Raw genomic sequence first — 26,612 nt, forward strand, 5'->3', positions numbered from 1 at the left:
TGGCTCTTGCCTGGAAATGTGTCCTCCAGAAATGACTGACTCTATGTTCTCTTCTCCTGTCTCCTGTCTGATCCGTTCCTCTCCCTCTAAATGTGAATGGACAGTTCAGTTTTTAAGGCGATTATCTGGGAGAGGCACAGCCAGGCAAGATCTGCCTGATGGACTCTGCTCGTCCTCTGCACACTCCCCCTCCCATCCTGGTCCCTTCTGCTCCCTGACAGCTGGAGGAGGTTCAGTCTCTGTCCCTGTCTCTCTATGTCCTCCACGAAATTGACCTCTTAACTCTTCGAACTCATACCACTTCCAGAAGAGTGAAGCTAGATTGCGTTTCTGTGCCCTGTGCCTTGTCAAGTCCTTCTGAGGCTTAAAACACACCTCAGTGTAGAACAGGGTTTCCCTGGTGGCTTAGATGGTAAAGAATCCACCTACAGTACAAGAGACCAGAGTTTGATCTCTGGGTTGGGAAAAATCCCCTGGAGAAGGAAATGGCTACCCACTCCAGTATTCTTGCCTGGAGAATCCCATGGACAGAGAAGCCTGGTGGGTTACAGTCCATAGGGTTGCAAAGAGTCAGACATGACTGAGCAACTAACACTTTCAGTGTAGAACACCAGCTTTTAAAACCTGGGGCATTTGCTGCAGTGATCGATTAATTTGAAGTTTCTACATAATCAATTAGAAATGCACCCAGTGCCTGGCCTCCTCCATTTGTTCACCTTACCTCTAGATGGAGGCTGTGTTGAGGGGGCTTGGATTAGAGAGAGAACTGGCCCAGGAGTGCTAGCATCCTACCTCTGGCCCTGGTGCCCACCCTGATTACCTCTCAGTGCCTGGAGGCCACCCCACTTTTGCCCCAGGTCAGCAGTTCATAGAGTCTGTGACCTTGCACTTGGAGTCCCTGAGACCCTTTCAGGGGTTCACAAGGTGAGAACTATTTCCATTATAGCACTCACAGGTCCTTTTGGCTGTTGGCAGTTGAATAGGATGATGCAGGAGCAGCAGTGGATAAAACAGATCAAAGCAGTGGTACCCAATGTTACTAGCCTTCATGGAATGCTTTGCTGCCAAGCTTAACAGTAACAGGAAAGGGTGCCAGTTCCAAATATGGATGCCCTTGATGAAGCAGTAAAAATGATTGGTTTTATTATATTTCAGTCTTTGAAGTACATGTGTTTTTAAGACCAAATGGGAAATAACAATGAAAGCATTTCTGCAAACCAGCCCCCAGTAGAAAAGCACTCTTGTGATTGAGCTGTGAGTGGAACGAGCCCTTTTTTGTCACGAAACACAGTTATACTTGGGACAGACGACTGATAGACAGATATACTTAATTTAGACTTGGACATTTGGCAGGTATTTTCTCAAAAAGGAAGTAAGTAAGCCTGTCACTTTTAGAAACATAACCAACGGTATTCATTGCCAGTGACAAAGCTTTCAACCATGAGCTTAGAAGCTTCCCAAACTTAAAAAGTGATGGTATCCATGGTGATATATATGATATTTGATACCTTATAATGAAATACATAGATATTTGAAAGATCTGCATGACTTAATGAGCTGATAGTTTCCAAATGACCCTTATACAGTGTTACAAACTATACGTGGGTGAGTCATTTTTTTTAAAACTTGAAATATAGTTGATATACAATTTTGTGTTAGTTTCTGGTGTACATCAGAGTGATTCAGTTATACATACATATATTCTTTTTCAGAGTCATTTCCATTATAGGTTATTACAAGGTATTGAGTATGGCTCCCTGTGCTATGCAGTAGGTCCTTATTGGTTATCTATTTTATATACAGTACTGTCTGTCTGTTAATCTCAAACTCCTAAAGTGTCCCTTCCCTACTCATTTTCCCTTTGGTAACCATAAGCTTGTTTTCCATATCTGTGAGTCTGTTTGTGTTTTATAAATAAGTTCATTTGTCACCATTTTTTGAGATTCCGCATAAAAATATCATAGATTTGTCTTTTTCTGTCTGACTTTCTTCACCTGGTATGATCTCTCAGTCCATCCATGTTGCTGCAAATGGCATTTTTCAGTCTTTTTTATGGCTGAGTAGCGTTCCATTGTATAGATGTACCGCATCTTCTTCTGTTCATCTGTTGGTGGGCACTCAGGTTGCTTCCATGTCTTGGCTGTTGTAAATAGTGCTTCTGTGAACACTGGGGTGCGTGTGTTTCAAATTAGAGTTTTCTCTGACATATGCCCAGGAGTGAGATTGCTGGGTCATATGGTAGCTCTGGCTTTAGTTTTTTAAGGAACTTCCATACTGTTTTGAAACTGGAGAAAACCCATAGAAATTCCCTATAGCTGATTAACTGTGGTTTCAGCACTGTTTCTAGGAAACACATGAGACTCCACAGAGCAGTCTAGATACACACACACATCTTGACATTTCCTGCACACGTAAAGCATGTCCTTAAAGACTGAATGCATACCAAGCATCTAAATATAACTTAGATGCTGTAGGACCACTTGTAATGGATTGATACGGTTTCATGTTTATTTGCCCCCAGCCAGGATCTCATTCTAAATAAACAGTATACCGAACAATGTGTGTGGAGAGGGGGGAGGAGTGTCTGAACTTTACTGGGGTCCAGTTTCAGGTATTGAAAGATTTGCTTTAAGATATTTTCCTAGATAATGCTGATTTTTATGCAGAGGCAAAAAAAGAGTCATTTTGTCACATGTGTCCCTCAGATTCCCATGATGCGGTTTTGAGGTTTAACTCTGCTCCTACACGTGGCTACGAGAAAGATGTCGGAAATAAAACCACCGTCCGCATCATTAATTCCCAGGTAAGCTGGGTAGACTTTTCATGGATGTATATTTTACAAGTAAATAGCTTAACTGGATGAATGAAGAGAAATCACCCAGCTTTCCATGACCATGATCTCGGGGTTTTGTAATAATAAAAAATTACTGAGAAAAAATGCAGAGACTTGGGAATTCATGTGTGCTGTGAAGAGGGGAAAAAAAGTAAATAAGATCAAAAGGAAAAATCAGAATCGAGGTAGAAATATATATAGGTAGCACACTGAGTTCTGGGAACTGTGAAAAAGGAAGTTAAACAGAATAAATCAGGGGTGGAGGGCAGAAAGGCAAAGATACAGAATTCAAGGGGCAGCAGAACACCTCAGAAATTTCACTTTGTCATTGTCATTTGAAAATTTTAAAAAGGAAGATTCTTTTCTGTATGTTCTTAAGAAGAATGTTTTCCAAAATTCGTAACAAAATTATTCTCAGAACAAACCACAACAATTTCTAGCATTTCAAACTGTATGTAAAAAATGCAGTGATGAGAAATTTTTAGTGAGTTTCTTACCGAACAAAAGGTGTGCTTTCTGCATCAGGCCCTGGGCTCGCAGCCTGAGAGAGAGGTGAGAGTCAGGCCCTGCTTCCTGAATGCAGAGATGCCACTGATTGAAGATTCCTCTTCTGTCTGACGACAGCTTTTCAAAGAGGAGAAGATAAGCTCCAGCAAATTAAGACACCTGTCACTGTGATACACCCTAACTTCAGAAATACTAAGATGTGAAGAAGAGTGTCTTAAAACTGAGACAAATCAATGCATCATTCCCCCCTCCCCACCCCACCACCAAACTCTAGTTTTAAAAAGGTGATGGGCAGATGAAATTGAAGGACTCACCCAGGGCCAGAGAGGGCCCCAGTCTCCAGATCTCTGGGCTCCATTTGTCCTGAGGCTGTTTGTCTCAGGGAGGCACCTGAAGATTCTGGTTTTTCTAGGTCTGCAGCTCACCCTCAATGACCTGTGAAAGCCACTGAAGAAGAGCCTTTTGGGGTAGCCGAGGAGCCAGGGGATTCAATCCAGAGCTGGTATCTTTAGATGGGTCCATCGAGGGCTCTTTTCTTAAAAAAGGAAACTGCTCCCCCCTCCTTTCTCCAGATATTTTCTAAATTTCTAGTATGTAAAGCCTGCCTTTCTCCCTCCCCTAGAAAATCTGAGGAACATTTTTTTCCAATTCCTCTTTTAAATTTTCACTTCTTGGGCTTCTGTGGTGACTCCGTGGTAAAGAATCCACCTGCCAATGCAGGAGACACAGGTTCGATCCCTGGTCCAGGAAGATCCCACATGCTGCAGAGCAACTAAGCCCATGTGCCACAACTACTGAGCTGTGCTCTAGAGCCTGGGAACTGCAGTTACCAAGCCCAAATGCCGCAACTACTGAAGCCTGCATGCCCTAGAGCCTGTACTCTGCAACAAGAGAAGCCACTGCACTGAGAAGCCCGCACAACACAACTAGAGAAAAGCCTGCCCAACACCAAGACCCAGCACAGCCAAAAATAAATAAGATTATAAAAAACAAGTTTTCACCTTTTAAAAAATACTAATTCTGAAGACCTAAGCCCTTGCTTTGCAGTGATTTTTGTATATATTTGCAGATTCTAACCAACCCCAGCTACCACTTCATGGACAGTGCATTGTATAAAGATGTCATCTTGGTGGCCTGGGACCCAGCTCCTTATTCTGCAAATCTTAACCTGGTGAGTATTTCCTTGGTGCCCTGTCCCTTGCAGGTCAGATGGTGCCTTTGACTGATACATAACAGGAAGAAGTCAGGGACTGAACTTGGACAGGCGGAATGAAACTGATCATAGGCGCTAATTAAATTCACATATGCTCATACTGTTTGACTCCCAGTTGCAGTAGCTCCATGGTGAGCATCAACCCTCTGATGATAAAGTGTTTTTGTTCTGGAGGACTTAAAAAAACAAAACGTACAACATCTAGATGCTAGGAAAGTCCTAGTCATACCGGAAATTGGACTGCTTACATGCTGAATTTTTCCATTGTAGGATGATTACATCACCTTCCCATTTTTTAAAAGATATTTTGAAATAAATGGGAAGTTCTTGGTGGGACAGGCTAAGCTTTGTGACTCCACAACTCATTATTATTGAAATGGAGCCTGTCACAGGTTTTTCTTGAGTGTGCAGCTCTTTGGCTTCTGCCTCCAAACCTTCTTAATCTTATAGAATAGAGGATAAACAAGATTATTCAGTTCAGTTCAGTTACTCAGTTCTGCCTTTGTGACCCCTAGGGCACGCAGGCTTCCCTGTCCATCACCAACTCCCAGAGCCTACTCAAACTCATGTCCATCTCATCTGTGATGCCATCCAACCATCTCATCCTCTCTTGTCCCCTTCTCCTCCTGCCTTCAATCTTTCCCAGCATCAGGGTCTTTTCCACTGAGATGGTTCTTCTCAAGAGGTGGCCAAAGTAACGGAGTTTCAGCTTCAGAATCAGTCCTTCCAATGAATATCCGGGGGAGGCGTGGGTCGGCAGTGGCCTGCTGCAGGGTCTGAGGCACTGAGTTCAGCAGTGCATGCATGGAACCTTTTGAAGGAGGTCACCATTATCTTCATTACCTCCACCATAGTGTGGCCTCAGGTCAAGCAACAGGGAGGGAACACAGCCCCACCCAGCAACAGAAAATTGGATTAAAGATTTACTGAACATGGCCCCACCCATCAGAACAAGACCCAGTTTCCCCCTCAGACTTTCTCTCCTATCAGGAAGCTTCCATAAGCCTCTGATCCTTATCCGTCAGAGGGCAGACAGAATGAAAACCACAATCACAGTCAACTAACCAATCTGATCACATGGACCACAGCCTTGTCTAACTGAATGAAACTATGAGCCATGCTGTGTTGGGCCACCCAAGATGGACGGGTTGTGGCGGAGAATTCTGACAAAATGTGGTCCACTGGAGAAAGGAATGGCAAACCACTTTAGTATTCTTGCCTTGAGAACCCCATGAGCAATATAAAAAGGCAAAAAAACAATATTCTTGCCAGCCAGCAAAATATAAGGGAGTGGGCTTCCCAGGTGGCTCAGGGGTAAAGAATCCACTTGCCAATGCAGAAGACATGGATTTGATCCCTAATCCCAGAAGATCCCACATGCCATGGAGCAACTACGCCCATGCACCACAACTACTGAACTTGCGCTCTAGAGCCTGGGAGCCACAACTACTGAGCCCATGTGCTGCAGCTACTGAAGCCCAAGTGACCTAGAGCCTGTGCTCCACCACAAGAAAAGCCACCTGGATGAGAAGCCTGAGCACCACAACTAGAGAGTAGCCCCTGCTCCCAGCAACTAGAGAAAGCCTGTGCATAACAACAGAGACCCAGCACAGCCAAAAGTAAGTTGTTGTTGCTCAGTCGCTAGGTCACGTCCAACTCTTTGCTTCCCCATGAACTGCGGCACGCCAGGCTTCTCTGTCCTTCACCATTTCCCAGAGTTTGCTCAGACTCATTTCTATTGAGTCAGTGGTGCCATCCAACCATCTCATTCTTTGCCACACCCTTCTCCTCCTGCCCTCAGTCTTTCCCAGCATCAGGGTCTTTTCCAATGAGTTGGGTCTTTTCCAGTGAGTCAGCTCTTTATTTGAAAAAATATATATATAAGAGAATTACATTCACAACCTCTGTACTTTGGGGAAGCCTGGCGTGAAAAGCCAGTCTACTTGTTCTGAAAGGGGGCTAGGAAATTGGGCTGCACTTTATCCCCATGAGCAATGCTATAAGCTGTGCCACTGGCTGTGGACTTGTTTTCCATGACCCCAGAGGATGCCAGCTTCCTCTGATGAAGATGGGAACAGATTTCAGCCCTATCGGGGGGTACCTTTCCAAAAGAGCTGCCCATGATGGACTGTCCCTCTGGAAGAAGCATTCTGTCACCATGCATTCTGAGACAGAGGCTGGACACACACCTGGCATGACTCTAACTATTCTCACCCAGGAGTGCACATCAGCATCTCCTAAAGGCTTATCCCGCACATCTCCAAAGCCCTGTTCCCAGGAATCCGGCCGTATCCAGCCTCCACCTGTGATTTTGAGAGAGCTCTCTAATCAATTCCCACACACACCTTCTACTGAGAACCAGCATCAAGTGGGTGTTTGCACTTGTCAGCTTCCTTCCAGTCTGAGGTCTGTGGTTTTAAGTTCTGACAGCTTTCTTGCTGTTTTGGACCCATGAGAGTCTCTGGCTGTGGGCCTTGTTTCCTCCTGATTTAGAAGCTTCCCAGCTCAGGGCATGAGCTGTCTGATCAATGGACATGGGCAGTGACTGTGCCACTCTTGGGAAACCAGGCTCTGCTTCTGCTCCATGAGGGTCTGGAGGAGGTGGCGAAGACCCTGAGCTTCTCTCTAACTGCCCCCCGGGGTTTGGGGGCCACAGTTCAAATTATTCTTCTCAAAATGTTTAAAGCCACAGACCACATTCAACCAGGGACTGTTATGTAGGATCGTAATACAAGCCCAGGCTTCCTTGGTGGCTCAGAAGATAAAAAATCTGCATGCAATGCAGGAGACCCAAGTTTGATCCCTGGCTTGGGATGATCTGCTGGAGGAGGGGTTGGCTACCCACTCCAGGATTCTTGCCTAGAGAATCCCATGGACAGAGGAACCTGGCAGGCATGGTCCATGGCGTTGCAAAGTGTCAGACACCACTGAGCAGAAACACCAGTATCTTTGCCCGAGGCGTCTATTTGAAGGGACGGTCAGCCGGATGAACCCCTCCCCATACACCTTCTCCAAACCCCACTTCTTGGTGGCACCTGAGATGCTTCTGAAGACTTTTTAAAAATCAACCTTAGTGTATATGTTTTCATATAATTGTTGTTGTTCAATAGCTAAGTTGTGTGCAACTCATTGCCACCCAATGGAGTGCATGGCCGAGCTCATCTTCTGATGTCTTATCTTTTCGACTTTTCATGCCCTTCATGGGGTTCTTGAGGCAGGAATACTGGGGCAGATTGCCATTCTCTTCTCTAGTGGACGTTTTGTCAGAAGTCTCTACTATGACCCATCGGTCTTGGGTGGTCCTGCACAGCATGGCTCATAGCTTCACTGAGTTACATAAGCCCCTCCATCAAACCCCTCCATGAAGAGGTTTCATGCAATCATTTATGTGTAATCTTTGTACATGTGTGTGTTGCTGGGCAGTGGGCTGCAGTCCATGGGGTCGCTAGGAGTCGGACACAACTGAGCGACTTCACTTTCCCTTTTCACTTTCATGCATTAGAGAAGGAAATGGCAACCCACTCCAGAGTTCTTGCCTGGAGAATCCCAGGGACGGGGGAGCCTGGTGGGCTGCCATCTATGGGGTCGCACAGAGTCAAACATGACTGAAGTGACTTAGCAGCAGCAGCAGCAAATGTATACAGTCCTGTATTCAGCACCACAATGAAGGAACAGAATCTCCCCATCATTGCAGAGTCCTTTGTGTCATTCATTCACCTCCCAGACCTGGCCCCAACCCCAGGCAACAGCTGACATGTTTTTGAACTAGAGATTAGATTGGGAAAGCATATTTCTGAAATACAGTGATTGAAACCATGGCCATGGGCCATCTGGCCCTGTTTTTTGTTTTTGTTTTTTTTCCCTTTGTTTTTTTTGTTTGTTTGTTTTTCTTTACTTCTTTTTTGTTTGTTTGCCTTTGTTTTTGTAAATAAAGTTTTATTGAAACACAGCCACATATTGTACCATCTGTGGCTGCTTTCCATGTAAGTATACAGTGGAGCCCAGGAGTTGCAGCAGAGACCCCATGGCCCCAAAGCCTAACCTCTTTTACTACCTGGCCCCTTCTAGAAAAGTCTGCTGACTCTGCTCTAGCCCTTCTCCCTCCTTTTACTAAAGAATAAGCACCAGTCCCCCAGGCTGGACCTCAGCCCCTATACTCACTCACCCCTCATCCAGTGTAGAAGTGCCTACAGAAGGGGCATCCTAACCCCCCTCCCAGTCTGGTCCTCAGCCTCTAACTACCCACAACCCCAGCACTGCCCAGTTTCCTTTTCACAGTGTGGACCTCTGCCTTGACTGTGTGTTTTTTTCTCTTAGTGGTACAAGAAGCCAGATTACAACCTGTTCACACCGTATGTTCAGCATCGTCAGAGAAACCCGAACCAGCCATTTTACATTCTTCACCCCAAGTTTATCTGGCAGCTTTGGGACATCATCCAGGAGAACACGAAGGAGAAGATCCAGCCCAACCCGCCGTCCTCTGGCTTTATCGGTATGTGGCTATCAGGTTGGGTGAGTAGCAGCAGGTGTAGGTTCATGCTAAGTGACTGTACATCCGTGCTATACAAGAGCATCTAGAGGGTGTCTTTAGAGGGAAGATAGATTCACTAAAAAGAGTGCAAAGACTCTGTTTCAGTTTCTGCAGGCGAGTAAGAAACTACCTCAACATTCCAAGATCTGAAATGAACTGTTTCATTTTCTCTCATGATGGAGTGTGTCAGGAAGGGCCCAGCTGGGTGACCCCTTTGTTCCAGACTCATGGAGTCACTTGCGGGCATTCAGCTGCCCCATGGGGTGACCTTGCTCCCTCTGTTGGGCCCATCTGCTGGATGCCTGGGGGGTTGCAGCTCAGCTGGCCTGGTGACCATGTGCTTGTAGATGGTGGCCTCATGGTAATTGGACTCTTGATGGAAGCTCAGGGCTCCTGGCAGGTGTTCCAGTGACAGGAAGTGGAAGCAGGCTTTCTCAGGGCAGAAGCCCGAGGACACTCTGTGGGTCACAGCCGTCAGAGGCCCCCCAGACTCAAGGGGTGGAGACCTCAGGGCCGCTCAGGACCACCACCACTCGCATGCACATTGTTGATGTGGGGCCAGGTCGAGGATGGGAATTCATGGCCACTGGACCACCTCCCAGGGGTTGCAAGGTCACCAGTGGGTCTGGGCTTTGAGTAGCAGGATTCTCAGGCTGAGCACCACTCTCTCCACAGGATAGCGGACTTTGTGTAACAAGGGCATCACACTTGGCCTAGTGTATTGTTTGCACTCAGGTTTTTATCCTCAAATGTGGTCTTAACCCATTTCTTTTCCCATGTTTCAGCCTCTTGCCCTGTTATTGTCTTGGTGGCACCTGAATAGGGTGATATTAAGAAAGACCTTAGCTCCCCTTGGCATATGAAAGCTGCAGTGGAAACCCAGGATAGGAATTTTGTCCATAAAACACTGTAGCAGTCTCTACCCTAGTATTAATGAATATACAACCTGCACTGGGCTGCACAGGTGATAACCATGACTAAAGGAATGTTTATGGAAGTGACGTGAGTTGGTCAGTGATGCAGGCCCAAGAAGCATGCAAAGTGAGGCTTGTGGGTTTAGAGCAGTTTTGAGGTATTATAAAAATATGAAATATTTTATGCAGAATTCAAGACAAAATTCATGACTGCATGTTATTTTCCTTAAGCAGAGCTCCCTCACCCATTTTATGTCATGCCTTTGAAACACTTTGTTTCCAAGGCACTTTGTCAGATTCTAAGGTGGTTGTTTTTTTTTTTAATATTTATTTATTTATTTTTAGCTGAGCTGGGTCTTCATTGCTGTGTGCAGGTTTTCTCTAGTTGTGGAGAGAGGGGATACTGTCTGGTTGTGGTGCGCAAGCTGCTCGTTCTGGTGGCTTCTCTTGTGGCGCACAGGCTTAGTTGCCCTGCGACATGTGGGATCTTCCTGGACCAGGGATTGAACCTGTGTCTCCTGCACTGGCAGGTGGATTCTTAGCCACTGTGCCACCAGGGAAGTCCATGTTGTGTTCTATTTTTTCTGTGAGTGAAAGATTACTCTGGGTATTCTCCTAGGAGACACTGCAAAATTCCCAGAGCAAAGGGTACAGATACGTAATTATATTATAACCACAAGTGGCAGGTTCAGTTCAGTTCAGTTCAGTCGCTCAGTGGTGTCTGACTCTTTGTGACCCCATGAATTGCAGCACACCAGGCCTCCCTGTCCATCACCAACTCCCAGAGTTCACTCAGACTCACGTCCATCCAGTCAGTGATGCCATCCAGCTATCTCATCCTCTGTCATCCCCTTCTCCTCCTGCCCCCAATCCCTCCCAGCATCAGAGTCTTTTCCAATCAGTCAACTCTTCGCATGAGGTGGCCAAAGTACTGGAGTTTCAACTTTAGCATCATTCCTTCCAAAGAAATCCCAAGGCTGATCTCCTTCAGAATGGACTGGTTGGATCTCCTTGCAGTCCAAGGGACTCTCAAGAGTCTTCTCCAACACCACAGTTCAAAAGCATCAATTCTTTGGCGCTCAGCCTTCTTCACAGTCCAACTCTCACATCCATACATGACCATAGGAAAAACCATAGCCTTGACTAGACAGACCTTTGTTGGCAAAGTAATGGCAGGTTAGATACAGTAATCCAAGCTACCACATAAGGATTCTAGAGCTCCAGTATGAGTGGAACAAACTACAAAGTGTCAGTCTTAGGCGCAGACATCTGGGATTAGAATAGGTCAGAAAAACCAGGGTGGACTATGATTTGTCTTTCGTGTGGTGTCATGGAATCCTGCTGACCTAGGGAAGAACGTGGAACAGGATGGAATGATGCTGAGACAGCATAATGGGATGTGGCCATCCAATCAAGTCTCCCTGGGAATTCCTGTGGCAGAAATCTGATCACAGCAAGAGCTTGGGAGCACAGTGGGGGCTCTCAGACACACTTACTACCGATATGAAGTTTGAAAGTTTCCTCTGACATAGTCATAGCTGGGGAACATTTCTGTGTGTTTTTGCTGTTGAAAGAAATCCTGCCACTTGTGGCCAGCTTCCTTTCACAGCTATGTGCTGAGCATTTAGAGTTTTCAGGGACACTGCTTGCCTGTGTGGTTTCTTTTCCAGGACAACGGGATTGCAGCTGGGGGTCATTTCAGGAGTGGGGGCTGGGCTGAACGACAGTCCTCTGATGTCACTGGCTTTCCAATTGCAGGCGAGTCACTTGCTCCTGTGAATGTCCTCATGGTCCTGGGAGAAAGGAGAGTCATAGCAACACCTTTTTATGGGGCCAGTTCACACTTGTGGTCATTTTCTAGCTCCGTCCTGTCCAGGCTGGCAGCTCTTAGACACCGGTGGCTGCTCAAGTGTAAGTTAATTAAGATTAAACAGGAGGAAAATCTCTCCCTCGGTGCTTGAGCCCCATTTCAGGCTCTTAAAGTCCTGTGTTCCCAGTGGCTATGGCCCTGGGTGGTGTAGATGGAGACCGTCTTCACCACAGGGAAAGTTACGAAGGACAGCAGGAAGAAAAGGAACTTTTGGAGGAGCAACCAGTTCCTACTGGACGCTGTGCCTTATGGGCAGGGACCTCTCTGATGGAAGACATTTGATGTTACCCATCATATCGATGAATTGTTACTATATCCACATGTCAATTCTAATACATACTATCATTTATTCTATACGTGAACATGCAGACTTTTCTTCCCTTTAAACTATTTCCTTAAGATAAATTCCCAGGTGTATATGACTGCTGAGGAGAGGGTGTGGTATGTTGATCACGTTGGAAGCACCAACTTACTGCTTTTTCCCTGACTTCTGACCAAAGGCCGTATTTGTGCTTCCGGGTCACAGAAGGACATCCTTATGTGTGTCAGAGATGTACTCTGTGTACCATCCCCTTGTCCAGAGCAGCAGCAAAGAGATGCTTACCCCTTGTGCATGGCACATGTATTATTTTAAAAAAAGAGTAGAATTTTGTTTTAGCTATACCTAAGGAACATTTCATGCAAAGATGGGCTCGATAAAGGACAGAAATGGTATGGACCTAACAGAAGCAAAAGATTTTAAGAAGAGATGGCAAGAATACATAGAAGAACTGTACAGAAAAGATCTTCACGACCCAGATAATCACGATGGTGTGATCACTGACCTAGAGCCAGACATCCTGGAATGTGAAGTCAAGTGGGCCTTAGAAAGCATCACTACGAACAAAGCTAGTGGAGGTGATAGAATTCCAGTTGAGCTATTCCAAATCCTGAAAGATGATGCTGTGAAAGTGCTGTACTCAATATGCCAGCAAATTTGGAAAACTCAGCGGTGGCCACAGGACTGGAAAAGGTCAGTTTTCATTCCAATCCCAAAGAAAGGCAATGCCAAAGAATGCTCAAACTACCGCACAATTGCACTCATCTCACATGCTGGTAAAGTAATGCTCAAAATTCTCCAAGCCAGGCTTCAGCAATATGTGAACCGTGAACTTCCTGATGTTCAAGCTGGTTTTAGAAAAGGCAGAGGAACCAGAGATAAAATTGCCAACATCTGCTGGATCATCAAAAAAGCAAGAGAGTTCCAGAAAAAACATCTATTTCTGCTTTATTGACTATGCCAAAGCCTTTGACTGTGGATCACAATAAACTGTGGAAAATTCTGAAAGAGATGGGAATACCAGACCACCTGATCTGCCTCTTAAGAAATTTATATGCAGGTCAGGAAGCAACAGTTAGAACTGGACATGGAACAACAGACTGGTTCCAAATAGGAAAAGGAGTACGTCAAGCCTGCATATTGTCACCCTGCTTATTTAACTTATATGCGGAGTACATCATGAGAAATGCTGGACTGGAAGAAACACAAGCTGGAATCAAGATTGCTGGGAGAAATATCAATAACCTCAGATATGCAGATGGCACCACCCTTATGGCAGAAAGTGAAGAGGAACTAAAAAGCCTGTTGATGAAAGTGAAAGTGGAGAGTGAAAAAGTTGGCTTAAAGCTCAACATTCAGAAAACGAAGATCATGGCATCCGGTCCCATCACTTCATGGGAAATAGATGGGGAAACAGTGGAAACAGTGTCAGACTTTATTTTTCTGGGCTCCAAAATCACTGCAGATGGTGACTGCAACCATGAAATTAAAAGACGCTTACTCCTTGGAAGGAAAGTTATGACCAACCTAGATAGCATATTCAAAAGCAGAGACATTACTTTGCCAACAAAGGTCCGTCTAGTCAAGGCTATGGTTTTTCCTGTGGTCATGTATAGATATGAGAGTTGGACTGTGAAGAAGGCTGAGCACCGAAGAATTGATGCTTTTGAACTGTGGTGTTGGAGAAGATTCTTGAGAGTCCCTTGGACTGCAAGGAGATCCAACCAGTCCATTCTGAAGGAGATCAGCCCTGGAATTTCTTTGGAAGGAATGATGCTGAAGCTAAAACTCCAGTACTTTGGCCACCTCATGCAAAGAGTTGACTCATTGGAAAAGACTCTGATGCTGGGAGGGATTGGGGGCAAGAGGAGAAGGGGACGACAGAGGATGAGATGGCTGAATGGCATCACTGACTGGATGGATGTGAGTCTGAGTGAATTCCGGGAGTTGGTGATGGACAGAGAGGCCTGGTGTGCTGCAATTCATGGGGTCACAAAGAGTCGGACACGACTGAGCGACTGATGTGATCTGATCTGATTTGATATGTGTATCTGGGCTTCCCTGGTGGCTCAGTGGTAAAGAATCTGCCTGTCAATGCAGGAGACCTGGGTTCGATCCCCGGGTCAGGAAGATCCCCTGGAGAAGGAAATGGCAACCCACTCCAGTATGCCTGTCCGTGGCCCATGGACAGAGGAGCCTGGTGGGCTACAATCCATGGGGTAACAAAGAGTCAGACACGACTGAGGGACAAAACAACAACATACACGTATCCTCTCCCTCTTGGTTCTTCCTCCCACCTGCTCTCCATCCCACTGCTCTCGGTCATCACAGAGCACCAACCTGAGTTTTTTCTGCTTTATATTTTTTTTAATTAAAAAGAAGTAACATAAGACATCCCTGGCGGTCCAGTGATGAAGACTTTGCCTCCCAATGTAGGGGGGTACGCTTTCAATCCCACATGCCACGTGGCAAAAACAAAACAAAACAAAACATAAAACAGAAGCAATACTGTAACAAATTCAACAAGGACTTTAAAAATGGTCCACATTAAAAAAAAAACTCTTTTTTTATAAAAAGAAATAGCATACATCCCAGAGAAGGCAATGGCACCCCACTCCAGTACTCTTGCCTGGAAAATCCCATGGATGGAGGAGCCTGGTGGGCTGCAGTCCATGGTGTCGCTAGGCGTCGGACACGACTGAGCAACCTCAGTTTCACTTTTCACTTTCATGCATTGGAGAAGGAAATGGCAACCCATTCCAGTGTTCTTGCCTGGAGAATCCCAGGGACGGGGGAGCCTGGTGCGCTGTCATATCCGGGGTCGCAGAGTCCGGACACGACTAAAGTGACTTAGCAGCAGCAGCAGCAGCAGCACACATCCAGGTAATTTGGATGCCCCACAGGACCCGTTTCTTTGGAACATTTGTCCCACAGTGTCAGGACCCTTCAGTCCACTGGGAGCCACTTGTTCACATGGCAAGAACATCTCTCTTTTTCATCCCTGTCTGGATGCTGGAGGCCTTCTCTCATTACCTGGTACTGGGAGGTGGTTCTGACAGCACTGAGGCCTTCCTAGGGAAGGGAGAGTCATTTCCTAGGAATTCCATGGTTTCCACATTGCCTTCATACACACTGATAGTTTTGTGGGAGGTGTGTGAGTTCATCCGAAGTCCTGAAGTCTGGCTGGGTGGTTCTGCCGTCTGATGTAGGAGGCCCTCCAGCTTCACCCCAGGGGGTTCCGGGCTGAGCATCGTCAGGCAGACTGGCCTCTGCACCAGCCTGACCAGCGCTGATAGGAGACTTGCTTTCACTGTACAAACCACCAGCACCCGCTCACACCTTTTGAAAAGGCAGCCTCAATTGTTTATAGCATAAGTACTATTTCTAGACTTCACAGATGCAAATGCTGTAATTTCAGACTATTGAATATACAGGCAGAATAATATGCTTAAAAACAAGTCATGACTTCATTTCTTTTCCACTTTATTTTGCATTCAGGACTCTAATTTTCCAATGTATCATCCAAACTCAGATGGTAACACAAAATAATAACACGTTAACTCAAAATAATAAGCCGCTTAACATCTCATACATGACTGTGTAAAACCAATCATTATTATGTTGACGAGGAACAACTTTTTACATTTCCCTGTAAACAGTGAATCCCGAATGTATGTTACCATCAAATAATACAATATAAATGGGCTAAAAAATTGATTTTCAAGTATTATTCATGCATTACATGATTTTACTTAATATAGTACATGCTTGTTAAATTATTATTTTATTACATGAAATGCAAATTTCCAAACCACTTCTTTTTTTACAATTTAAGTAACTCATTTTGTTGAGCTGCTATTGTGAATATTGTCTTTGATATTTTTTAAATTAATTTTTATATAAGTATAGTTGCTTTACAGCCTGTTAGTTTCTACCATACAACAAAGTGAATCAGCTATACATATACATATATCCCCTCTTTTTTGGATTTCCTTCCCATTTCCTTCCCATTCACTACAGTTCCCTGTGTTACACAATAGGTTCTCATTAGTTATCTATTTTATAAATAGTATCAATAGTATATATATTCCAGTTTCCCAATTCATCTCATCCCCATAGAAACCACATTTTAATTACAGGTATCTTCTGGAAATGTCACTTAAAATGTCATTTTTGCTCCTTCAGTAATCTTAAGTACAGTTTTCATAATTTTCCATCTTATGATGAATTTATGGAGAAACCACAGAATAGCTACTACATTTCCATTAGACCAGCACATTCAATACCCTTAACTTTTCACCCTCACCCCTCATTCAGAAACATGTTTTGCAGGGTTTATTGGATATTCTCAGAAATTCCTTATTTGAATTATGTTCAAGTATTACCTGAAATTGATGAGAGCCTGTATTTTTCCCATCACTTGCATTAGGTTCTATGTCCATAGCTTATTTTGCTCCATGTTAAAAAGATACATTCATCAAGGAGAAAATCCTATTATTGTTAACAATTTGGGATATCATTTTAAATATTTTGCCAGGTGCAAAGTAAGATAATTTGGTGTGATCACAATTAAAATCTAAATGATTAAGTTCTGTTAGACTCTAACACATCAATCATATCTACGTATATGAAAAGTAGAGGTTTGGGTTTCTTTTTTTTTTTTTTTGGTTGCACGGGGCTGGGTCTTTGTTGCAGGGTGTGGGCTCTCTAGTTGTCGAGTGGGCTTAGTTGCTTATGTGGGCTCTTAGTTCCCCACACAGGTGCTGAACCAGCGTTACCTGCATTGGAAGGCAGATTGTCAACCACTGAACACCAGAGGAGCCCCAAAAGTAGAGTCTTTATAGGAGAACCTTGTTTATTCAGAATTTGTGGTCGTCTGAACATAACATGCAAAGATGCAGGTGGAAGTTTGCTTTTTATCCAGGTTTTAGAAAAATAAATAAGTGTACATACTGCTTGTTAAGCTGAGTCATAGACTATGACTTTTTATTAAGACCAGTGGAAATGCTTTTTAAGTGGTTAGATAATTATATTGAATTATACAATATTTTAAAACCTGTAATTTGGCAAATGAATGGCTCTTGAGTCATAATTGCCCAGAAAAATTTGCACTTTTTTTTCTTCAAATGAATCTCTACTCATTTGTAAAACTTGGCCAAAAAACTTAACATGAATTATGTTCAAAGATTTTTAGGAACTGGCTGCATGCCCATTTGATTGGTTTGGAAAAATACATTAAAAAGTGTCTAAATATTGATCCACTTATCAAAAAGTCTGGCTGCACACTGAAAGCAGTAAAATTTTATTAGTGCTGAAAGCAGTTCCTTTTGGATAGTCCATAAACGAAATTATGTAACATTAAAGTTCCTTAAGTGATTTTTCTAAAAATTCTTTACTGAATAAGATAGCATGAGATGATTTGTATTCATTTTTGCTCTGGGGGTAATCCTGAGCAGTCCTAAGAAAGGAAATGAAAAAAAAATTTTTTAGTGTAGCCAGATGTGAAGTCCCCATATGGGTCTGGCTTGGGGGAATGATGAGGAACAATGTGATGCTGTGAGTTTATACGTACAGGGCATCTGTGCAGACAGGCTGCAGCCCCGCTGGCCTGCCTGCTGATCACCAGGGACCCCTGCCTGCAGGGTTGACCCTTGGCTGGCTTCTGGGAGCCTGGGTTTGGGGAGACCCTCCCTTCTGACAGAGTGGGTCACTGTGCCCAGATGCTCATGCAGCAGTGGGGCCTCTTCCCAGCACCTGCATCCTTCTGGAGTCTGGACAGTGTGAGCCAGGTTTGTAATAAATCACTGACTCTCTGCTGGGCCCTGTAGGTCCCTCTGGCAAGTCATCAAACCCAGAGGCAGGCTGGGGAACTCAGACCCGGTCCCTCGTCAGCATAGTGCAGAGAAAATGTCTGCAGCCCATGTGTTGTTGGTGTTGACGTCACCATGGTGATAGAGCAGCATCACCGCAGGTCAGAAGAGATGCTGCCGGCAGTGCAGGCATTTGTCTCAGACCATAGTGAAGACACTCTCTTCAGTCATTCTCAGGATGGTAGGTCATGGGCCTGCCGCCTGTTTTTAAATGTAAACATTCGTTCTTTAGTTTAGTTTACTTTTTTTTTTAATTTATGTATTTATTTTTTGGCTGTGTTGGTTCTTCATTGCTGCACTCAGGCTTTTTCTAGTTGCAACGAGCAGGGGCTAGTCTCTAGTTGTGGCACTCGGGCTTCTCATTGCAGTGGCTTCTCTTGTTGCAGCTCTTAGGCTTTAGAGAACAGGCTCAATAGTTGTGGCGCACGGGCTTAGTTGCCCCACGGTATGTGGGATCTTCCTGGACCAGGAATCGAACCTGTGTCCCCTACATTGGCAGGCAGATTCTTAACCACTGGACCACCAGGGTAAACCCTACATTTTTTTTGTAAAGAAACTTTTTATAAATCCCAGTCCTCAGCCTGTGCCCAGTTGAATACAGAGTGAGTTTAACTGAAGAGGCTTCCAACAGTCCCTAACAGCCTGCTCCCTCCCAGTGTGGTCCCAACCCCACCTCCTGCGGTCTTTCCTCCTCACACCCCATCTCCCAACTCTAGCCCCGAGTTGTGCCAGGGCTGGCACACACTCCAGACATCATGGTCCACACACTTCCTCTTTGCAACACATGCAGAAGTTTCATTTCAGGATTTTGTGTGTGGCTAAGTACTCTAAACTCCTAGGAAAAGTGATGTGCAGATTTAACCACATTTAATAATGATGTTCAATATTTATTATATGGCAGAGTTTAAATTTAAACTCTAATTTATGTGTAATATATGGTTGGTAAGTTAAAAAGCAGAGTATACATATGCTAAATGAAATGACCATGATGTCTGAAAATTTTTTGAATAATTAAAAATATTCTCCACTTGGTTTTCTAAATCTTGCCCACACTTCACATGTACCCTACAAGTTGCAAACTGATTTTTCCCTCCCTTTGAAGGTGTTGCCCTAATGATTTGATATCACCGCTACAACTGCCTGTCATTTAAACACTTGGGGCAGAATCGGCTCTAACTTAAATTTTAGTGCTCTGGACCAAGGCTCATGGTTACAGGAACTCACAAGTTCATATGTGTGTGTGTGTGTGTTAGTCGTTCAGTCATGGCCGACTCTTTTGTGACCCCATGGACTACAGCCAGGCTCCCCTGTCCATGGAATTCTTTAGGCAAGAATACTGCGATGGTTTGCTATTCCCTTCTCCAGGGGATCTTCCAGACCCAGGGATTGAACCTGGGTCTCCTGCATTGGAGGAGGATTGTTTACCACCTGAGCCACCAGGGAAGCAAGTTCATACAAGAACACAGAATGAGATGCAAAAACCAGGAGGAAGAATGCAGATAACTCAAGATAAGGACCCCGCTTCCTAAACCTTTGTCAGCCTTCAGTTGGGATGGCCATGAAATACCTAGCAAATTTCTGAAGCTCTAAGAGTTGTTTTAAAATATATTTATATATGAAGGCACTGGTCCTTGGTTCTCTCTGGCTCTACCTGGATCTGGGTCACACTGTGGGGCTCATGGAAGGGGGAGAGGAGGAGGGAGCCAGCACTGCTGGGAGGAAGGAGGGGGACTGAGCTGGGACTTGATGTTTCCACATAGCTCTTGGGAACGGCTTGACTTCCTAGAAGCCGACCTGAAGAATCTCCGTGTCTCTTTTAAGGAGCAGCGTTACTCGCAGCCGCAAGCAGCTTTGTGGCCGTCAAGGCACGTCCTGATGTCTTCTGAACAGAACACCGGATCCTCTCTGTCATCCTGTCTCCCCCCCCCTCCCCCCAGGTGGTGCCTACAGATTCAACCCTCACCTCCCCCAGGAACCTTTCTCTGCATCCCCAAGCCCTTCCCACTGCTCCCCCAGGCCCTTGTGCTGGACTTTACCCAGTTGTGAGCATTTTCATGCTGCAAACACAGTTGATTACTTAGAAATATGCTTGTCCTCTGCAGACCAGCCTTGTCTGTAACAGGAACTCACTGTGTGATTTCATGTCTTTTTCATAACAAGGATTATCCTTTCCTAAAAGGGAGAAGGAAATGGCAACCTAATCCAGTATTCTTGCCTAGAGAATCCCATGGACCAAGGAGCCTGGCAGGGTGCAGTCCATAGGGTCACAGAATCAGACACGACTGAGCGACTTAGCACACACACATACATAATTTTAAGTTTAAAAGGTGTTACTACATCGCTTCTCGCCCTTTCTAAGATCAAGTGTAAAGAGTGTTAACAGAGGTGATGGGGAAAATAACAGAGCTCGGAAAATAACAGAGCTCGGAAAATAACGCTCTTTAGCACAGATCCAGATGAGACTTCCTCTATGATGATGCAGTTTTATAGCTATTTGAAATATTAAAAATAAAAAAGAAATCAAAGAAACTTTAATATGGATAGTTTCAGTGAGAAAAACACTTTTTTTTTAATTTTATTTTATTTTTAAACTTTACATAATTGTATTAGTTTTGCCAAATATTAAAATGAATCTGCCACAGGTATACATGTGTTCCCCATCCTGAACCCTCCTCCCTCCTCCCTCCCCATACCATCCCTCTGGGTCGTCCCAGTGCACCAGCCCCAAGCATCCAGTATCGTGCATCGAACCTGGACTGGCAACTCGTTTCATACATGATATTTTACATGTTTCAATGCCATTCTCCCAAATCTCCCCACCCTCTCCCTCTCCCACAGAGTCCATAAGACTGTTCTATACATCAGTGTCTCTTTTGCTGTCTTAAACTCTGTGTCTCCATCTCTTTCCTTTTAACGATTTTATAATAAATTTTTTTTCACATTACACTCATTTCTTTGTTACATCACGGTTCTCCTGTTGTAAATCAGGTGGACCTGGGTGTGGAATGAAATAGTATATTCAGACTTGGGGATACAGATCTGGCCCCAACTGTCCTCTGCTTAAGTTTGACTGCTTGGTCTTTTCTTCTCTCATTCCCGGGTCCCCAGTGGTCAGCTGGATGGGTGAATGTGTAATAGCATCGTGTCTTAGCACGGCCCCAGTCCCCAGACCTCACACATGCCACTCACTGGAAGCTAGAGTCGCAAGGTGAAGCCGACAAGGTAGGGGACACAGAGCAGGCATCTCCTGCCCCAATTGTGACCCTCCATCCCATCTAAAGATGTCCACCCCCCCATTACTTCTCCTTAAGAAAGTAGGTCATATAGGACTCAGGGAAGTCAAACCAAGACTCTGTGATAACCTAGAGGGGTGGGATGGGAAGGAAGGTGGGAGAGAAGTTCAAGAGGGAGGGGACATATATTTATGGCTGACTCATGTTGATGTTGAGCAGAAACCAACACAATTCTGTAAAGCAAATTATCGTTCATTTAAAAAATAAATTTAAAATTTAAAAAAGGAAAGTAGGTCATATAGTCATTCAACAAACATGGATCCTTAACTCTCCACCAATACTGTGCATGCCTCTAATGATAAGAAGATGGATAAGTGACCCAGCCCTCACCCTCGAATCCTCTGCTCTCTGGTGGGAAAGAGACTGTAAGCAGACACATGGTTAGGACAGGGAGACACGTAGACAAGGAAGAAACGACGGTGGAATCCGCCACCCTTGAGGACTGATGCCTCCCCCTCCCCGAGTTGCTCACGGCTCTGCTTCCCCCTCCCCCACCAGGCATCCTGCTGATGATGAACCTGTGTGGCGAGGTGCACGTGTACGAATACGTCCCGTCAGTGCGGCAGACAGACCTGTGTCACTACCACGAGCCCTACCATGACGCCGCCTGCACACTGGGCGCCTACCACCCGCTGCTCTACGAGAAGCTGCTGGTGCAGCGGCTCAACGTGGGCACCCATGGTGACCTGCACCGCAAAGGCAAGGTCGTGCTGCCCGGGTTGCAGGCCGTGCGCTGCCCGCCAGGTGCCTGAGGGGCCAGCCGGGCTCTGCATCCCGGAGATGCTGGAAGGCACCCTGGAGGCAGCGTGACCTTGTGTCTGCAGCTGTGACTTTGTGCTGACCATGGGGATCCTTCCCTTTCTAAGCCAGTGAGTGTGTCCGACCGTTCAGAACATAGAAATGGAATTCAAAGAAACTCCAGAAAGATACAAAAGAAAAATTTTCAAAGATAGCTAGGGGGAAAAAAATGTGTAAGAAATGGATAAATAGCTCCAGAATGTTGGTCTTTGCTTTCAGCTGACACACCTGATGGAGATGTGGTTTGTACCTGGAAGCAGCCTCGCTTCGGGACAGTACCTGACACATCTGCTGTGTCATTTGTATGTCATTTGTCGTGAAAGAGCCCAGGGTTGATGATGAACCCTGATTATCACCCAGACCTGTTTATAGGAACAGCAGACCCCACAGGATATCCTGTGAGGTGTCTTCTCCACTTCTGCTCCCAGCTGCCACCGAAGGCTTTGCAGTTTTGTGTATCAGGACACGTTTCTAAAAGCATGAAGCCCCCTTCCTGGATAGTCCAGGAAGAAGCCAGCCCCACGCAGCACCCAGGGGAGGCACTTTGCCCTCCTGCAGCGTTTCCTTGCTTGACTAGAATCCCCAGGCACGCGGGAACATCGCGGCAGGTGTGCACAGAATGGGGCAGCAGGCGGCCGTGGGCAGCACGGCCCCAGGCCCCAGCTTTTCTGGCCTCAGCACCCGCCAGCCCTCCACACAACCTGCGTGTCTACAGGCACTGACAATTAGGACTCCCCATGGTGGCGGTGCGGGGGGGTCCTTCCAGCCTAGAGCTGTCCCCCTGTGCTTCTAGAGCTGCACACCTGTCTCTTCCATGTGTTTTCCTCACAGGTTCATATCATCTGTTGGGATCCTAACGGTGATACACTGACTTCCGCTGATTCTTCCTACAGTCAGATGTTTAGGAATCCCATCATCATCTTCACAGATCTGTTGTGCGTCAGTAACATAACAAAGCCATATAATTAAATACATTTGCGTGAAAGCACTGGTTTTTAGCAAATAAAAAATAAAAGTATATGATTCAGAGGGAAAGACAGTGAGAGAGGAGAGTCAGTCCAGTGTGTTAGCTATAGCAGCTCATTTGGTTGTAATCTCAATTTTTGTCACAAAAGCATCAAAAAAAATTTTTTTTCCATAAATGTAGTAAAACAGAAACATTATGGAATACCTTAGTTCAACGTACAATTTCAATCCATACCCAACACCTATCTCCACGGTCCAGTTACAACTTATTGGCCGGAACAGTCACAGCTTCTTTAAATGTGTTCTTCTCCACAAGAGTGTGAACATCAGGAAAGTTTAGTACAGAAGGTTTTTTTGTTCCAGGATTGTTTGTTTGTTTTTTTTTTTCCTGAGCAAGAATGGTTGACAGAAACTGGCCTCTCTGGTCAGTATACTCAGCAGAAACTGGGCCAAGTCGCAGACATCTCCTATGGCTTATTGTCACAGTGAATTTGGGGTCATTGAAAAGCTTTGATTGTGACAATATCCACTACAAGCCTACTGTGAGAGCCTCGCTTCCAGATTTATGGTAAGGGATGGATAGTTCTGTCCAGCCTGCCAACTAATATCCAAGCAGACATGAACAGGCCGCTTTTCTCCCTCATTTCCTGAAGGGATACAGCCCTGTGCGGTGTTCAGTGAGTCCTGACGCTGCGAAGTGGCTGGTGCAGGGTGACTGGTCCAGTCACCCTGGGCCCTCCCCAGACTGTGCAGGCTCTGACCTCAGATACCCATGACACTGAAGTTTCTTTACTCACCTTCCTACTGGGTTTCCCTCTGGGCCTCCTTGTATCCAGAACAGCCCCTTCTGCCGGCATGAGATACTGGGCAGAAGGAAATTTGCTGGTGGGTCAGCATAGATATTCAAGTTCAGAAGCCCCAGAAAACACTTCAAAGGCCTCCAAATACATTTTGTTGTAACCCATGCACTTTTAAAATGTACCTTTAGCTCACAGAGGTTATAAGAAAGACTGAAGAGGATACAGAACATTTAATTAAAGGTTTTGGATTTATTATGGCCTTAAAGACTCTTGGGAACCAGGGTCTGTTAAAAACACTGAGACAACGCGGTACAAGTATTCATACATTGCAGGCTGGGCATTCTTCTGCTTAAGAGTTTCAGTTGTTTAGCTCCTTGAATCTATTAGGCAGTTATAGTTGATGTGTTGACTCTTCTCGTCAGCAGACAGTGATTAAGCCCTCTAAATACACACATTGCAATAAGCAGCCGGCCTTTCCATGAAGGAATTAAAGGAAATGGTGCCCACTGCATTTCTTTCAGGCTTCACCCCTTCCAGACCTTCCACCCTTGCTATAAAGCGATGCTCTGTAAACCGAGGCCGTTAGGTGGTCCTTCTCTCTCAGGACTGAAGAAGGTCACACTGCGTCACTTCTTGAGGTAACTTCACTCCATCTTTTGTTGTTGCTGTTGTCACACTGAAATGTTGACCAGAAATGACAACTCACTCGCGTCCAGGTCTCAGGTCCTCCCCTTGAGGCTCTCCAGCCCTTCCCTAGGTATGAAGGGAGGGTCTAATAGGTAGAGCATCCACGCTGTCCCCTGGGATGCCAGTGCTGGCCCTATACATCACCTTAAGGGCGAAGGGCTCACAGGTGGACAGGAGGAATTACATAAGTACCCTCCTCCGTTAGGGTTGGCGAGGGGCTTTGGTTCAACTTTGGTCCCAGGGTCTGTCATTGTCCACAGTATGCAGGGCTCAGGGAACCCCAGCCCTGTCCTCCCAACATGTCCCACACCCTCCTTTAATTAACCCTGGGCTCCCTAGTAATCGTCATCACAGTAGCTATAGCATCTAGACAAAGCCATGCTGAAATAATGATCAGCCTTCTCAAAGCTGGGAAATGAAAGTAAGTGTTTAAAGCCACCCAGGGTCACTCTGTTACATGACCATGAGCCAGTTCCTTCTGGTGGAACAGATTAATTCCTGATGTTGTGGGCTGTCCCTTAGGGGCAGGAATACTCACAGCCACAGAATTAATTAGGTCCAGTCTGGCGGTATCAGGATCACGTGAGGGATGGTAGGTGATGGAGGATTTCGTGTGCACAGATAACGTCATGATGAGAGCACCCTGACCAGCCTTTCTCTTAGAGATCAAGGCACCGTGCATGGTTGAGGCTGGTGGCCAAAGTGACCCAGTCTCACTGCTGCTTAACTATGGCAAGAGGCAGAGCCAGGAGGTAGGGTGATGACCAAGAAACACGTGGCTGAGTGTGCAAGCCACATAGTGTCTGAATATATTCAACCAGATTGCGTATGTCGACTTCTCACTTTCTGATCGTTTAGGACTCTTACCCAGAGGTTCCACAGCCAATGAGGGCAGTTGTATATTGAAATTCAGTGCTTAGGGAAAGTGTGCCTGAGTTCACACTTGTGTGTTATACTCCAGATACTTCCATCATGAAATTATTCTGCATATATCTGTCTCTCAGGCATTATTTATACAACTGGTAAATGAAAGATATTAATTGGTTGAGGGAAGAAATTATAAGTTCTGATTCTTGCTTTATTAAGTAACTGAAGCCTTTTAGTAAGAAGAAATCCAGAAAATTTCTCTATGAGCTCAGGCTAATGGAATTTAAGGAATGAAAGACACTGATATAGTTCTGACTCTTATTATAACAAGTGTGCATGTAGATATAGTTATATAATTGTATATATACATATCTACGTACATGGTTGCTTTTAAACATTTTTTTTCATCAAACTTTATTTCTAAAACCTTGACAATAAATTTTTTAATTATGCAAGCACCAGTTTTTTAAGAGAAGTAAGCAAATGTTATATGTCTTTCTATGAAATAAAAAAATCCAGTTTTCCCATGCGCTCATATTTCACACCTTCTGGCTACATTAAAAAGTATGGCAGGAATATTTACAAGGTGCTCTGAGGGTAGAACTACAACCTAAAGGTTGTGTCCTCATCAGAAACCTAACTGAACTCTGACCTTTGACGAGAAGTTGATCTAGAATTCATGGTTTTTGCAAGATTAGGGGAAGAAATGCTTATTTGGATCTATGGAAAATAGTCTCCTAGCTTAGGTTTCACACAAATTAACTGCGTCAGAACTGTTAAAACCTAACATTTATGACACCACACATCATGTTAGACTCTATATAAAAATCCTTGTGAAATTTTTCTTGGGAAAAAAAATCCTTGGAAACCAGTCAACTTTTTTAACAGCTTTGGGGATTTTTTTGTATGATACTTTTTAAAATGAAATGTGTACTCTTCAACATGAATTAAGGCTTGAGGTTTTCCAGGAGTCACCTTTTAAATGTGTTTGTACACAGTTTAACACTTTGATATTTTCTAGTTTGGTTTTGTATATTTTTATGTGTACACAATGTACAGACTTTTTTCCTGTAAATAAAACATGTTTTCATTTGTCTAGATGCGTCTCTGTTTTAATTTGTAGAAATTGCACAAAATAATGAAT

At 44.8% G+C, this 26,612-nt stretch overlaps 1 protein-coding gene across 2 annotated transcripts in view; it reads left to right on the plus strand.

The window, feature by feature from the left end:
• Positions 1 to 26,566, plus strand: part of ST6GAL2 (ST6 beta-galactoside alpha-2,6-sialyltransferase 2) — a 59,041-nt gene extending 32,475 nt beyond the window's left edge. The window contains exons 3-6 of one of the 2 annotated variants that reach the window (NM_001008668.2): positions 2,706 to 2,803; positions 4,410 to 4,511; positions 8,871 to 9,045; positions 21,849 to 23,183. In NM_001008668.2, the coding sequence (NP_001008668.2) occupies positions 2,706 to 2,803; positions 4,410 to 4,511; positions 8,871 to 9,045; positions 21,849 to 22,102 (629 nt within the window). In that variant the 3' untranslated portion in view covers positions 22,103 to 23,183. Of the gene's footprint in view, positions 1 to 2,705; positions 2,804 to 4,409; positions 4,512 to 8,870; positions 9,046 to 21,848 lie in introns of both variants that reach the window. The other variant, XM_005212747.5, reaches the window with a different exon arrangement.
• The last annotated feature ends 46 nt before the right edge of the window (positions 26,567 to 26,612 follow it).

This window comes from Bos taurus, chromosome 11 (assembly GCF_002263795.3).
Source record: "Bos taurus isolate L1 Dominette 01449 registration number 42190680 breed Hereford chromosome 11, ARS-UCD2.0, whole genome shotgun sequence".
Classification (NCBI taxonomy): Eukaryota; Metazoa; Chordata; class Mammalia; order Artiodactyla; family Bovidae; genus Bos; species Bos taurus.